Genomic DNA, 17,042 nt, shown 5'->3' with positions numbered 1-17,042 from the left:
CGGAGGGGTGGTGAGACTTTGTTTCTGGATGTCCATGAAAACAGACAAGGTCCCTATCCTTCTGAGACTGCTTCAAGGGCAGGCCTTCCACACATGGGCTACCATAGCCCTACACACTCTCCACCTCATCGTTGCTTCACCCATGAGGAACACTCACACGGACCTCAGTATATACTTGGGATCAACTGTTCATGAAAAATACTTTACAGTTAAGTTTTTGGAGAAGCAAATAAGTCCAGGCCTCTTTCACACATACCCACCTGGCTCCAGAAACCTGTCTGGTAAAAAGCATTGAGCCAAGCTGAGTGACAGATCTGTCCTGGTATTCACTTAGTGTCTTAAGTGTCATAGCTGAAAAAGAAAAAAGGATCCCAATGCACCTTGGTTCACCAGCACAGAATCCCTCAAAAAATAAACACTTAATGAAGGAGACCCTACTTTTGTGTGTGTGTTAAAATACACGTACCATAAAATTTACCGTCTTAACCATTTTTAGGCATACAGCTCGGTGGTATTAAACACATTCACACTGCTGTGCAAACACCACCACCATCAATGCCCATAATTCTTTTCATCTTGCAAGACTGAAACACTGCACCTACTCAACAGTAACTCTTCATTCTCCTCCTGCCCATCCCCACCCCCCACAACCACCATCCCATTTTCTGTCTCTATGATTCTGACTATTCTAAGTACCTCTGACAAAAGGAATCACATACTTTTTTGTAACTGGCATGGAGACATTACTTTTTATCCATTGTCAAGTGGCATGATTTCATTTTAATGCACTAAATAAACGATAGTAGGATCTGTTTACCTATCAGACAAAAAGATGTTACTACAAATTAACACAGTAAGAATCAGAATGGAATTTCCCTATCACCCTTCTAAAGAGTGAACTTACCAATTGAAAATGGAACACTGACATGATCAATATGGCAGTTTATTCAAATTCGACCATGTTTTAAGAACATATAAGATGAGAACATGGGAAATTTTCAGTATATATGTGAGACAAAGTAAAATCAACTTCTGCATATGCAAAGGAGAATGATCTTTCTGATGTTATGTGGGTAAACTATATTCTCACTACTACTGCTTGCTACAATTTCCTGATATGGTTTACTAGATACTTGATAATCTCAACCATTTTTTTAAAAAGATTTTTAAAAATTTATTTGATAAAGAGGGAGGGAGAGCAGTAGGGACAGGAGCAGAGGGAGAGGGACAAGCAGATTCTGCGCTGAGCTCAGACCCCAACATGGGGCTCAATCATGACCCTGAGATCATGACCTGAGCCTAAATCAAGAGTCGGATGCTTAAGCGACAGAACCAGCCAGGTGCCCCTTAACCATTCTCTAACAATTTTGTATGTGAGGGATCATTGTCTCTATTTTATAGATAGGGGAAAGGAGGTTAGAGGTTAGTAAATGGCAGAACTGGGATTCAAACCATACCTTATCATCGTCTACAACATTTACATAGATTAGAAACCAGCAAAGGACTAACTAGGGTGGGTTTTATTATGTATCAGTGGCAAATGGTTTTCCATGGAAACAGGCTTCAGTTACAAATGATTGAGTCCTTACTTTCCTTAGATACACACAAAATATGAAATTGGGGAACTGTCATTCACAAAAGGGATAATTAGGAAACTTGAAAGTTAAATGCATAAAAGTCAGCATTCATATTAACCTGTTTCATAGTCCTTGTACTATGTGACAAAAATATATAGTACTTATACAAAGGAAATTATCATAAATACAGAGTTCTCTAACATAGACACTCAGGAAACAATCACAGCATTAAAAACAACACAGATTTAATTTCTAATATTATAGTTTCTTGTTAACGGGTAGAAACTTTTAAAAATTTTTAGAGTTCTTACTAGTGACTAAATTATTTTGGTTAGAAGCAGGAGTTAAAGTATCATTTTCTGCATATGCATTATAATACTTAATATTGATTCGGATTCTTTTCAGTGTATCCTTTTTATCTCAGAAATACATTAAAGCATTTCAAAAGGCTAAACTTTTTCAATTTCCAAATTAACACTGTAATGAATTTAGAACTATCATTGTAACCACAAAGAATTCACACTCTTTCTAGAAATACCAGCTCCCTGCTGGGGAGGGTTAAGAAGCAATGATTTTTTTTTTCCTTAAGAAAAATATATTACCTAAAGATATGGGATTGTGAGGCGTATACAAAAGTCTTTCATTGTAGCATTCTGACAGCTTCTCTAGTTGGCTGGACAAATATGAAAACATTTCCTGCAACAACAAAATGGTACATTTTTTAAAAAATCAAATAAATGCTTACTGCAACTTGCCAGATTAAATAAGACAAAAATCTGTTTGGTGTGATGTCTGTGCTGTAAATTAACTCATCTACGTGCCCTATGAGCAATTCTTTCTTTGACATATTATAGTGAGATTCGAAGCTGCCACAATGATCAGAAACCACAAGATTTAGGTAAAGAAGGCAAAGGACCAGCATATTTCCTGCTTTGGGGCTATTATGTATCTATCACAAATTCATCCTCTCTTCAGAACCTCCAGGGCAATCACTGGAGACCAAGCAGCCATCAACCCGTTCCCTGGACCACAGCAAAGATTCTAAATGATTTCTCTGCCAACTTCCCGGCCCCTCTAATCTATTCTACCTGCACAGGCCCTGGGCAGTCTTTGAAAAGCATAAATCAGATCATGTCCCTCCCAATGACTGACTCCCTTCTCTGTAAGTATTACCTAGAAGGCCCCAAATGAACTAGCCAGCCAACATAGCCAACTGAGCAAGTCATTCCCCCACTTAGTAGAGCACCACAGCAGCCTCCTTTCCAACTGCTGAACGTGTCAAGCTCCTTCTAGGGTCAGAACCCTCATGCCTGCTTCCCCTGAATGGGACCTCCCTTTATGACTTCCCTATTAATGTACTCCCATCTCCCTCCAACCACTACATATTCTGGGTTCTCCACTATACTTATCACAATCTGAAAATACCTCACGGACTTGCTTAAATGAATACTCCCTGTGACTACCTGCTCAAGTGGGAAAACTTGAAAGCAGGGACTTGGTGTTCTTCACTGTTTTCCAAACACCAAGAAGAATGTGCCAGACTTTTAGTATGTGAGTAACTTAGGAAAAAGTACTTTAAAATGCATTTCTGGGGCGCCTGGGTGGCTCAGTGGTTTAAGCCGCTGCCTTCGGCTCAGGTCATGACCTCAGGGTCCTGGGATCGAGTCCCGCATCGGGCTCTCTGCTCAGCAGGGAGCCTGCTTCCCTCTCACTCTCTCTGCCTGCCTCTTTGCCTACTTGTGATCTCTCTCTGTCAAATAAAATTTAAAAAAAAAAAAAATGCATTTCCTTTAAATTGCACAAACTCAAAATTAACAATTCCCTCAAATCAAAAGAATATAGCAACTAAAAATGAAAACCTGTATTCTTGGTCTTACTCTGGAAAATAAATAATATCTAATAGTAGAAAATAAAATAAAAATATGTTAGAAGTATAAAATTTCATGTACACATGTAGTTCAACAAAGTTTAATAAAATATTGTAAATAAATATTAAATTTTCAACTGTTTGACTGAAAATTATACTTTCTTCTAGTAAGCTCTTTATAAAGTGTTAAAATAAAAATCTGCCCAAATACGTCTTGCCTGAAAAAGCCCATTTGTATCACCTCCTCCAAGTCATAGTCAAAACACATAAAACTCTAGAGATACACCAAAGATCCAATGACCAACAGAGCTGGTCCCAAGCGGGGACAGCAGGAAATGATATTTCTACTTCAAAGGCCACAAAAACTGCTTCAATTTTTTCTAAGGTAAAAGTTAGATAGTCTGATCCTGCTAAATCCATCTTTTGTTAAGTAAAGATTAAGAAGAGGAAAAGTTGGGGCGCCTGGGTGGCTCAGCGGGTTAAAGCCTCTGCCTTCAGCTCAGGTCATGATCCCAGGGTCCTGGGATCGAGCCCCGCATGAGGCTCTCTGCTTAGCGCAGAACCAGCTTCCTCCTCTCTCTCTCTCTGCCTGCCTCTCTGCCTACTTGTAATCTCTATCTGTCAAATAAATAAATCTTAAAAAAAAAGAAGAGGAAAAGTTGTACCAAGTGTGTTAATTATTAATGGGTCTACTTAAGACCACAAACATTTTCACCCTTGTCAACATGGTATATTTTATACTCTGACCTGAAAAAAATTTAAATAGTCATTCTTAAAATTTTAGACTATTTTGTAATATCAATTCTCTCAGCAAGTCAGAATTGGGAAATCTTAGATCACTAAAATAAGCTGATTTTTTTAAATGAAAAAGTTAACATCCATACTTGTCATACCTAATGAAGCTACGAGGAAATGTTACTATTAGACGTAGTAAGCCTTTCTTTTTTAATAAAAAAAAGTGCCAAGAAATACTTAAGGAGGCAACTGTTATCACCACTTGCAAAATGTAAAAAGCTGTTTAGGGCATCTTTTCTTAGACATGTAGGAAGGTCTTCCCTCTTAAACTACTATTCTGACATTCACTTCAGAAGGTGAGGCAGTAAGATAATCAAATGGAATGCATAAATCAAGAGTTTTCCAGGCAACTGGAGTAATTCGTAATCTTTTAGTACTATACCAATGTTAATGAACAGTAGAACTTCTGGGTTTCATTTTATATTTTCAACAACTATAAAGCAATTAGATCACTAATTTAAATGCTCTGTATTGTTTAAAAAAGAAAAAAAGCAGAGACATATTTTAATTTAGATACAAACTGCTGATTTTTCATCAACTATGTTACACACCAAAGTCTTAATCTGCATCTCTCTTAGTTTCAAATTCAACTTCTCATAAGCAGAAACAAATCTGATAGACAGGAAATGCCTTTTATAGACTCCTACATTTTCTACCGGAACAGTAATAGCAAAATACTTATTTCAGCGATGAGGACAAATCTAAAATACTATTCTACCTAGTATGGCTGCCACATTAATCACACTGTGGTCACACATAAACTAAGAGATGCCTGATGAGTAATTAATATGTACTTAATTTGTAGTTAGCTATTTCCAAAAAAAGAGGAAATGTTTCCTTAGTAACACCCCTAGAGGCTGTTTTTAAACTTACTGAGGCACACATGGCTATTAAAAAATTGAGATTTTCCTAATATTCCATTTCTAATACTTTAACAAATCAGTTTTAACTGGTTCTAGCAATCACTTCCTAACACCACTAGAATTCAGTTTTAACTGCAGCTAACATCTTAAGACTACAAACAAAATGCTAAGGTAAAATAAATCTTACCTATCACTAGTATGGGAATAATTAGACAAAAAAGAAAATATTTGTGAGTCAAGTTCACATCCATCTACAAATACTCTGTGTAAAGGGTAATGATAGGTAATCCAATAAGCAAAGAAACTTAAATACCTTAATGCACAATATACTGAATCCTTTAATATTTGACAGCTTAAGGTCCTAAATGCTCTCCCATTAATATCACTACATTTTAAAAATATCGTTTAGGAGATTGTACCACTATTTCCTACACTACTACTTAGCTAAGCAGTTTTTTCCTGATATATTAAAGGTACTATTACTTTTTTTTTTGCCACAGTTAAATCTATAACTGACATTTATTATAAAATACTTCTATAAAGGGAGAAATTATAAGCACCCAAAGCAAACGTATATAGAAAGGTCTTACTTAAAAGAAATGAAATATTATTGATTTTCTATGTCTTTTGTGCTATATTTAACTTAATTTTAAAAAACTCTTCACTAGAGATAAACTGAACTGCATACCTGAATGCTAATGTCAGCTATATTTCTAGAATAAAGATACAAAACTTTACACCATAGTTCAGGATGTTAATGGACGGGAAGTTGAATTATATTAAGCATTATCTCTCACATGGCCTTTTGTAAATTGATTTGCAGTCGTGAAGCCCAACATTTAGCCTATCGCTCCCCATAGTCCCCAAATGTGCAAAATTCAGAAAATTTTACGGGAAAATGTCCTATGTAATCATGTTTTCTGAAACATACTGTTTCATGTTACAAGAGCAGACAAAAAGAGAACTTTGCAAATTATTATAGGATGTCTTATAGGGTCGGTAATAAATCAAGGGAAACCTAACAAATGGTCTACCATATTCACAATACCATGGAAGGGCAGATAGATGGACAAGAGCCTATGGGTACGGATCCATGCACACCGAGGTCCGTAGGTGTGGATACCAGTACTAAATGCAGCACACAGTTTGGCCTGCAGCCTGCCGAAAGAACCTGGGCATTCTCGGCCGGCTGTGCAGCTCAGGCTAAAGCGCAGCTTCCACACACTCTTCTGTCAAGACCCCAAAGGCAGGCCGAAAATGAGATGCTTCTGTTGACATCAACAACTCCACTTTCAGGACGAAATCTACTCAAGCCAAACTTCGCTTTGTTACAGGACAGTGTTTGCAGCTGTATGTCTGATGTTCTCCAGAGCCTCAGCTAACAAATGCTAGCCACTGGAGCAGCCATCTGCTGTCATTCCTCTTCTGTACTTGTCCAATTCAGCAGGTATTTGCAACAATGAATAATTATCTCCTTGCCCTGTTCAGCAAAGCACTCTTTTAAAGGAAAGCTAAGCAGAATGATGGCATTCTCTGGAAGCAAAGAGAAGTCAGGAGAAACTTCTAAGAGTGATCTTTCTTTCTGCTGAGAAAAACTCCTAGAAATAGCGTCTTAAATTTTAACCCCTTTTCTTAAAGGCCTCTTCAGTTAAATATATGGCCATTTCTCCCCTGGTGAAAATGTGTGGCTCGGCAAGGGGCTAAGGGCAGAGGTTCAATTCACACACACAGTTCCACTCTCTGATCCTTTCACCCTTCAAAAAAGAAGACTTGAGAAGGAATGGCTTCAAGCTGAGTTCTTGTCTGCCTCTACTGTGAAAAGATAAAGCGCTTTCTGAAGAGATATACTAGATGAAATAACCTCTAAAAATATCATTGTGGTGAATAAGGGCACAGGAAAAAAAAATCCTAAGTTTTCTTTTAACACTCCTTTTTTTAGTACGCAGTAACACCGATAATATGAAAAGGAGCTCTTAGTGATGGTATATAAATAGCTCTAGCTGAAGCAAAATAGCTTTACCTCAGCTTCTCCAGAGCTGAACCAATAAACTATCACGATTATTTTTTCACAGTTCTAAGGAAGTCCATTTAAACAAAAGAGGTCTTACTTCTGCAACAAATCCAATAAAAAAACAATATTTATGCTACATATATGCAATTAGGGTTTATCGAGGACAGCCACATTTTTCAAAGAAAAGATCTGCCTGTTGAATGAAGTTGTTAAAGAGTAAACTTTTACTCACTTAAAATGACAAGAGTTCTCAAAGGAGCACTTCAATACTTTGAAGATTACTTCAGGTAGTCTCTAAGTAAATTCTATACAAAGAATTTTTAAATAAAACCAATTAATATATTAGAGCCTTTGGGGTTTTACATACCTCCAGTAGCTAAGAACAGAGAGTCACGAGGATCATCATTTTTAGGGCGCCAATGCCTAGCCCAGAGCGGGAAAGCCCTCCCTCAATGCTGGATGAATGAGCAGAAGCAGCGAGAAGAGGGTGATGAGACACAAAGCGCAGAGGCTTTAGAATCACACAGACCTGGTTTCAGAAGCAGTTCTGGCACTTTTTGTGCTCTTTGGACAAGTACTTAATGTCTCTGAGCCTCAATTTCATCTGTAAAACGAACGGGGGTAATACCTACCTCATAAACTTGCTTTAAGTAGCACATGAAATAATAAATATAATAAACCTCACAGAGCTCCTCGCACACAGCAAACATTCATAAAAATGCTGACTTCCCACCCACCTACTTTTCCCTCCTAAAAGAGTTTCCAGATAAAATAACTAACATTAGTGGAGCGTCTGGGTGGTGCAGTCAAGTGAGCATCCAACTCTGTTTCAGCTCAGGTCATGATCTCAGGATCGGGAGATGGAGCCCTCCCTAGGGCTCTGCGCTCAGTGCAGAGTCTGCTCGGATTCTTTCTCACTCTCCTCTGCCCCCCAACCTCATACTCGCACTCGCTCGCTTGCTCTCTCTCAAATAAATAAATAAATCTTTTAAAAAATAACTAAAAAATAATAACTAACATTAGTTGGCAGGACCCTTACAGACATATGCTAATACCCTGTAGCTACAATCCTATTCTTGTCCTATCCCTGTGAATTCAACTCTACTCCATCTAGATAAAAGGAAAAGAACAAAGTTCTGGATGTTACAAAGAGAGGTTACCTCTTGATATCTGAGATGGAGCCATCCGATTCATAAATATCACTAGAACATAAAATCTGGCCCATAGAATATTTATACAATGATTAACAAAGTCCCCATGGGAAGCAAAGCCGGGCTACCTGCTGGATCTATTTATCAGTCAAGCTACATATTCCTACAGGTCATTCCCAAAGCAGGTGGATTTTCTTTTTCATATTAAACAACATTTACACACGCATGGGTATTTGGAATTCCCTAAAAGTATCTGAAAAATTTAAAGTCAAAACCTCAGTGTCAAAAGTCAAAAGAACCATGGCATCATGGAAATTCTTAGATTCCAAAAAGATGACAGGGCACCCATAAAATCAACAAGTCCAAAATCCTAAGGTAAGGAAATTATCTTGGAAGAGAAGTACCTGCTAGAGAGGAAGACCTACTTCCAAAAGTATAATACATGTTACACACAACAGGCACCACCATTTCAACTCACTTCTTTTCACAAATTTCCAACTGTAACTATATAGAGAAATATTTCTATGACAACATCTAACTCATAATGTAAGTCAGGATCAAAAAGTTAATTTACTTTCAATTATCCAGAAAGATACTTATTCTGTGCAACATAAGAGATGACTATATGAAACTAAACCCAGGTGTTCCCAAATACCATCCATTAGTTCATTCCACCAACATCTGATGAGCATCTACTAATATCAAGCAAAGGACACGAAGAGTAGAGGGATGAATGCAAACTCCAAGGTGGACGCTAGTCTCCCAGACTACCTATAATCAAGGACCAAGTTTCATTTCAGAGACCTGATGGTGATTCTGGGGGGCATGCACTCAGATAATCAGCTTAATTTGCTAGTTAAATAAATTTAACTACAAAATCATTCAAGACCTGTTTTAGTTTATTAGAGCAAATATATAATAATATTAGTTATCATATATAGTTTCCATTCAAGAAAAGAAATAGGAAATATTAAATAGTATACTTGCTTGATATAATAAAAAGAGCATATAAAAAGTTTTAAAGTTTCTATCTATATTATAAAGAATAATCTTTAAATATCTAACTTAAAACTTTATGTAATAGTCTTATCAGAGCTATTATAGATTCCAAAAATGAATTTTTTTAGCCAAATCTGCAGAGGGATCATTGTAAGGTAAAGAGCAGCCACAATGTAAGACTGTATCTAGGATAAGGGAAAAGATCAGAAATAAAGAGGTAATTAACAAGTTATATTGTTAAGCTTTGATATTTGGGATATTTATACAGTCTGTCTCAAACTCCATAAAATATTATCAACCTATGTATTCAAATGCTAGGACACTGTTATGTTTCTTCTCCAAGTTTCTGCTACAGATACAAGTGACCTGTGTGCCCCCCAAACAATGGGTTTCAAACTAGGATGTGCATCAGATTCATCAGGGAAGTCTGTTACAAATGCAGGTGTTTGAGCCCCACTCCAGAGTGACCGACTCTTGAATTTATCCCAAAGGCCAGCCAGTTTTATGAAGTGATCTAGAACAAACTCTCCAATAACTGGCAAAGTACTTTGCTTTCTAGATTCAGTCTAAAATACCCTTTAAGAGTTCATTTTAGCCATCCATTCGGGTTAATGATGACACCATAGGAGTCTAATAAATGGACGAGCTGTACTTCTGTAGAACAGATGTCTCTTCCTCAGGGAGGCCTTCCCCACCCCTGCTGGAACTGGGTTAGCTGCCACATGCTCTCCTACCTTCTGCTTGTCCTTTTCATAATGCTGGACAGATTTTTAATTGTTTATTTAATATCTAGATTTCCCCTCACTATAATTTCCATGATGGTAGAGACTATGCAAGTCTCATTTGTGAATTTACCTTAGGGCCTATGCATAAACATTTCTCTGCCTGAATAAAAGAATGACAGGGTCCAATACTGCCAAAGTAATGGGAGAGCAGACTGTAAAGGATCGTGATGGCAGGCTAAGGAATATGGACTTTGTCTTCCAGGCAACCATAACCCAAAGCAGAATAACTTGAAGAACTTTAAAATATTAATCTAGCACTATGCTATGCTATAACATAGCAAATTAGAGTAGACTAAGATTGGGAATTGGGAGAAGAACTGGTCAATTACTGTAAGCATCCAGGTGTACTACAGTAAGGGTCTGAGCTACAAGTGGTGGCTGTGGAAGGGGAAAGGAGGAAATGTATGTTGAGAAACATTACAAAGGACTCAAGGGTGTAAGGGGAATCAAAATATCAGTGTTAGAAATCTAGTTTATTATTATCATTTTTTTAAAGATTCTATTGATTTGAGAGAGAGAGAGAGAGAGCAGGAGCAGGAGGGGGAGGGAGAAGCAGACTCTCTGCTAAGCAGCGAGCCCGATGTGGGGCTCGATCCCAGGACCTGGGGATCACAACCAGATCCAAAGGCAGACGCTTAACCGACTGAGCCACCCAGGCACCCCAGAAATCTAGTTAAAACGGAAAAGGGAATTTGTTGGTTCATCTCACAGCCAAGTCTACAAGCAAGCATGGCTCGATCCAGAGACGCAAATGACTTTTAGCTCGTTTCCCTCTCGTATTCTCGAGTCCCAAGAAGGCTTTCTTGGCATGGCCAGAAATATGGCAGCTGAGTATTATCTCCTTATAGTTTACTATCTGCAAAGCAGCAAACCCTCTCTCTCTAAAGTACCTATCAAACCTGCTGGACGGAATCTACTTCCACATGCCCACCTGCGAACCAAGCTAGCCAGATCACAAGCTCACTGCTCTGAACAGAGCAGGAAGGGGTGCTGTGATTGATAGTCTCGCTAGGATCACCTGGAGTCAGGGATGGGCCATTCCCAACAACAGTGATTCTGCACAAGGCAAATACGTTATATCCTTTCTAAAATATAACTGAGGTTTTTTGGCCAGGATCACTAAATTTATTCATTGTTTTTGCGTCCAATGGCTATTAGTAGACCTAAGTCTTCAGATTTATAGCTATATAAGATAACTATATAGCTACCAGGCCAGACTATTTATCCACATAAGGAAAGAGCAGTAGAGTTTAGGAGTTAAGATGGCGGATCAAAGGCTCAACTGCCTAGCTTTGAACCCATGTCTCACAGTTTACCTCATACATGTTACTTCTCTATCCTTCTACTTCCTGTAAAAATGAGGATAATGGGAACACCTCACAAAAAAAATCTGTGAGTTCAAACATCTTTTTCATAGTGAAACAATCAGTTATAGGAGAGCTAAGGCCCACTGGCATCTAATACAACTAAGCTCTCATATAAACAATATAAACCCATGATACTGGTTTTGCTCATCTATAATCAGGCTTCATCTGTCATATGGAAAAGGTTCCATGCAACATTTATTGAGGTCTTCTCTTTGTAGCTACAACAATCTGACCACGATGATTACCTTTGGGAGTATATCAAACCGGACTTTTATTCTAATCATTTGAAAATCTTTGTTAGGTTTATTGAGGCATAATTTACATATAGCAAAATTTCAGAGGCCCAGTATTTAGGGGTCCACTTCTATGAATTTGGGCAAACATACACAGTTATGAAACTGCTCCCATTGTCAAGATACAGACCATTTTCCCATCCCATGAGTCCCTTCCCTCAACCCACGACTGTCCACCACTGATTTCTTCTCTGTCCTGATATTTTTTGCCTGTTCCAGACTGGCATATAAATGAAACCAAACAACATGCAGCCCTTTGAATCTGGCTTATTTCATTTAGTATAATGCATTTGAGAGTCATTATTTTGTTGCTTATATCAGTAATTTGTTCCTTTTTATTGCTGAGTATATATGCACCACAGTTTGTTTATACACCAGATGATGGACATTTGAGTTGTTTCCAGGGTTTGGCAATTATGAGTAAAATCCCTATGAACATTCATGTATAGGTTTCTGTACAGACATAAATTTTCATTTCCCTTAAGTGAACAGCTAGGAGTGGGAAGGCTACTTTATACGGTGAGCATATGTTTAACTTTATAAAAGCCGTGAAAGTGTTTTCCAAAGTTACCGTACCATTTGTGTTCTTACCAGCAATGTCTGAGAGTTCTCTACTCGCTTGAGCTCTTTGCCAGCATTTAGTATTGTCGGTGTTCTTTATATTAGCCCTCCTACTAGGTGTGTAGTGGTATCTCCCAGGTTTTCAGGGGCATTTCCTAAAGACTGAGGTTGAGCATCTTTTCTTATATCTCATACATCTTAAGAGATGTCCTCATAATACAAAGTAAGCAATTACTTTCCTATGGACTGAACTGGTGGGGGGAAGGGGATAACTAGAGGAAACTAGGAACAAAATTTTTCAACCTCTGTTACATATTCATAAGGCTGTTGAGAGGATCTATCAGAAAATACATAAAATACATAAATATATTCTAAATCTCAGGGATTATAATTGCTACTAAATGTTAGAAATTCACACAAATGTAAAAACTGTACCAGGGGCCTCTAGGTCTCCCAGATGGGAGATGAATAAAACATTTTAGTCTGACCCACCCTGCCAACACTGTCTCTGTCTACAATTTTGGAGTTGTCCTGAATTAATTAAGCCAGTTTTTAGTGTTGGAGACAAAGTCCAGTTTTCAAGCACAAATGTCACTTTTCTTTTCACAGCCAACATAACCAATGAGTTCAGCATTCCAGTAAAGACAAGAGATGAATGTATTACTTTAGAATGAGAAGCTGGCCAACTTCTGACCTGGTTCTTCCTCTTGTGACTGACATCTCACACCTACACAAGTCTTCAGACTTCCAAAAACTAAAAAGAAAAAACTTGTCCATTTGTCTCTCAAGACCCTCTATCTTTAAGTGATAAATGAACTGAATTTTACTAAACTTAATAAGAATCTCTGATGTAAGTTTCTAAAAAAAAGAAAAGCAAACTCACCTGTCCAAGATCACTCACAATATCTGAATAAACAGGACAAAATGATTAACTGAAATCACCTGGAGTGATTCCACATCAAAGTAAATCCCTTAGGACCACACTAGCCATCTATACTCTCAAAGTGGCAAACCAAAGGCAAAAACACCAATAATTTGGAATAATTCTTGTCAAGATTTTAGACCTATTTTATACCTAAAGGGAAAGCTTACCTTTCTTTCTTTTAATAGCTTCTTATAGCCATTTGATCCAAGTGATAATAAAGTAATAAGGACATCTAAAGAAGGTGAAGCTGAAGCTCTTCCTGAGATAAGATAAACAAATTATATTCAGGAAGGGGGGGGAACCTTTAGAAATTAAGATTTTTTTTTTTTTATAGTAGTCTAGGTATAAATGGATTTTTGTTGGTTATTTCTTTACCTGGATACATCTTGCTGATTTCCTGAATGAAGGAATCATTAAAGCCAGCAATTATAGCGCCACCTACTGGAACCATAAAATTTTTGTCCAAGCTCTGAATGAAAGCATCTATTCTGCCAACCCGAGCCCCCTAGAATGAAAGAACATGTAATGTTAAATATTGGCTTCTAGGAAAAAAAACAACAACAACTGCTATTAAGAAATAAATACCATTAAATAATGCATGAAAAATAATAAATAGATCAAATATCTTATTTTCTTTGTAACAGTGCCAATAAAACATTTTTAGGCATGAAAATGAGTTTTTAAATGTTGCTCCTTTTATGTGAAAGAGCACTTTATTTACAATCTGCTTTTATAAAAAAAAAATCATTAAATCCTCACAACAACCTTGGGAGGAAGGCAGAGTTTTAGTATTAGTTTAGGTGGGGACTCAGCTTTTCACCTTAAAGTTGGCTAGGAGAGTAGTTTCCTCCCCAAGAATACCAACAGGCCATCCTGCAACTATTAAGTCATTTTAAACACACTCTGTGAGTTCAAGACTGGCCACCAGTATCTAATGGACGGCAGCCACCCATGTTGCCCATCAATCAGTTATACATTTACATCCTTCTCTTTGATGCTGGGACAATCGACCACCTGCATGACCACTTTAAGCAACAAGCTCTGCTCCCACCACCACTCAGATCACAAAAAAGAAAAAAAATTATTTTTAACATCAACTAATGGATTTTTATTTTGTATACTCTTGGCAATGTTTCTGTATAACTCACGTTTCCTAATGTTATAATCTTAGATGATCTCATTCTACTGCAAATGAACTTCAAGTGAAAATCTAATATCCCAGTGAAAAATTGAATACTTCCAGTGAAAAATTGAATACTTACTTACCGGAAACATAAAAAACTAAGTTCTAGTCCCCATCCAACAAAGTCTGTGACCTTCTATCTAATGTGCTTCAATTTTCTCCTCTTAAAAATAGAGATATTATCTAAATTTCAACTAAGATCGTTTTTTTCTTTATCTGTAATGACAGATTTTCAATCTGTATTCACAATCTACATTCCTATTAATATTACAACCACACTTGACCTTCATCTTCACACTTTCCCTCCACATCCATATCTAAGGGAGAAAAGAAAGAGCAGATAGCTGGCCTAATCTGAGAGACCAGATCCAGGCAATTGGGAAAAGCACAAAAGCAGGAAAGGGAAGCAGACTACTTTGGAAGCTACCACATGATTGTTTAAATCTTAACCTTTCCCTGTTACTCTTCTGACGTCCTCATAAATTAAAATCAAAGAAAATCTCACCCATATCACAAGGAAACAGAAAGAAGCATATAACGACTGATGGAATAAATATCCAAACAGCATGCAAAGTAGTAGAATGTATTGGGGAGGGGAGGCGAACCATAAGAGACTATGGACTCTGAAAAACAACCTGAGGGTTTTGAAGGGTCAGGGGTGGGAGGTTGGGGGAACAGGTGGTGGGTGATGGGGAGGGCACGTTTTGCATGGAGCACTGGGTGTTGTGCAAAAAGAATGAATACTGTTACGCTGAAAAAATTAATAAAAAGGGAAAAAAAAAAAGAAAAAAAAAATAAAGAGGAATTCTTAGCATTGAGCAGGAGTTTTAAGTGAACAATCGCTGCCAGACTTTGCTAGAACCCTTCATCACTAAAACACAGAAAGCATAAAGGGCAGCACATTCCGTGGCAAGAAAACAAACAGCCTGACAAATAACAAATGGTTTTATCAAAGAAACAGAGTGAATAAGCCCCAATATATACCTACATATGTTTTAAAAGAAAAATAAAATAAATGTGGAAGTAAAATATGGCTTTTTCATTTTTTAAATGAAAATATTATTTTGCCAGTTTTACTGAAATATAACTGACACATTCTGTGTATGTTTGAGGTGTACAATATGATGATTTAATATATGCATATATTATGAAGTGACTACCATAGTAAGTTTAGTTAATATCCACAAATATGGCTCAATACGTTAACTGCTTAACGAAGAACAACAATAAAAAAAAGCTGCAAGTTGGACACACTCTCGCTGAAGTCAGAGGATATCAATGAGGAGGGGAAAAAAACACCAGAAGACTGAAAGGGCTTAAATAAAACAGGAAACATGAGCATGTGCTATGAAGGAAAGGGCTACCATTTATCAGTTCATTTGTTTCCTTGTTTATTCACAAAAGAAATATCTGGGCACCTATCGGCTGCCAAACATTGCTTAAGGGTCTAGGGGTCCTGGTAGCAAATAAAACAGATAACTGTTCATATAATAAAAATTTCTGCCAGAATTTACTGAGAACTTACTAAACATCAGGCACTGTTCTAAGCACTCTATATTTTTAACCCATTTAGCCCTCATAATAACCATATGAGGTAGATGCTACTATAATACCTATTTTACAGATGAGAAAATTAAGGCACAATAAAATTAAAGTGGCCTGCCCAAGGTCAGAAATGTACTTAACGACACAGCTGGGATTCAAATCCAGGCAGTTAAAGCACCTTATTGAAAGTCACACAGGCAATCAAAGGCACAGCAGGGCCTAAAACTGAGGTAACCCGGAGGAAGAGCCCATGTTTACAAAATATTATTCCTGTGGCATTTCCATTCTTCCAGCTACCCAAGCCCAAGCCCTGGAGTCCCTGAATTCTCATTTCCTCATACCTCACGTCTGATTCATCAGCACACCCTGTAAGATCCACTCTCAAAATACATCTGAACCCAACCATGTCTTAACCCTTAACAGCCACCACCCTGGCCTGAGCCACCAACACATTTCATGTGGGCTCGGCAACAGTCTTCCACTCTTGCCTTCCTACAGTCTACTCCCCACATAGCAGCCAGAATGAGGGCTGAAAGATGTAAATTACATGTCACTCTTCTGCTCAAAACCCTCCCATGGCTGACAACCATACCAAGGATAAAATCCCCAATCCTTAGGGCACCTCAAATCTCTTACTATCATTGCTGTCCTCATTCGCCCTGGTCCAGCCGTATTGGCCTCCTTGCTCTTCCTCACATCCTCTAAGCACACTCCTGCCTCTTATTCAGGGCTCTGCTCAAATGTTACTTCCTGGAGAGGACTTCCCGGATCACTCCATTTACTCTTGACACCCCCTCCCCAATCCAGAGCATTTATTAAGACCTGTCATACTTAATGTTTACTGTCTCCTTCTGCTCCAGGAATATAAGAACATTGTGGTATTTACTACTGTATCCCCAGTGCCTAACCTGATGCCTGGCACATCAGGGGGAACCCTGTATCTGCTGAAAGACCTGACAAGTAGGTCTGTGAATAAGTAGTATAACACCCACTTTTTGCAAATTCTTAGTAAGCAAAGCTGCTGCTTCCCACACTTTGGGAGCTTTATAATCCACTCCAACTCTAAAATAATCAATCTTATGTATTTCTGTGACTCTATGACATCCCTCTCCATTAATCT

At 37.8% G+C, this 17,042-nt stretch overlaps 1 protein-coding gene across 2 annotated transcripts in view; it reads right to left on the bottom strand.

Annotated features, from left to right (window-relative positions):
* The window catches only part of SEPSECS (Sep (O-phosphoserine) tRNA:Sec (selenocysteine) tRNA synthase), a 36,341-nt gene that overhangs the window by 5,557 nt on the left and 13,742 nt on the right, over positions 1-17,042 (bottom strand). For both annotated transcript variants that reach the window (XM_045997512.1, XM_045997513.1), the window contains exons 7-10: positions 13,570-13,699; positions 13,362-13,453; positions 2,180-2,273; positions 261-351 (exon numbers count right to left, since the gene is read on the bottom strand). In XM_045997512.1, coding sequence (XP_045853468.1) covers positions 261-351; positions 2,180-2,273; positions 13,362-13,453; positions 13,570-13,699 — 407 coding nt within the window. The remainder of the gene's footprint in view (positions 1-260; positions 352-2,179; positions 2,274-13,361; positions 13,454-13,569; positions 13,700-17,042) is intronic.

The sequence above is a fragment of the Meles meles genome, chromosome 2 (assembly GCF_922984935.1).
Source record: "Meles meles chromosome 2, mMelMel3.1 paternal haplotype, whole genome shotgun sequence".
Lineage (NCBI taxonomy): Eukaryota > Metazoa > Chordata > Mammalia > Carnivora > Mustelidae > Meles > Meles meles.
This window is presented reverse-complemented; position numbering and strand designations above follow the sequence as displayed.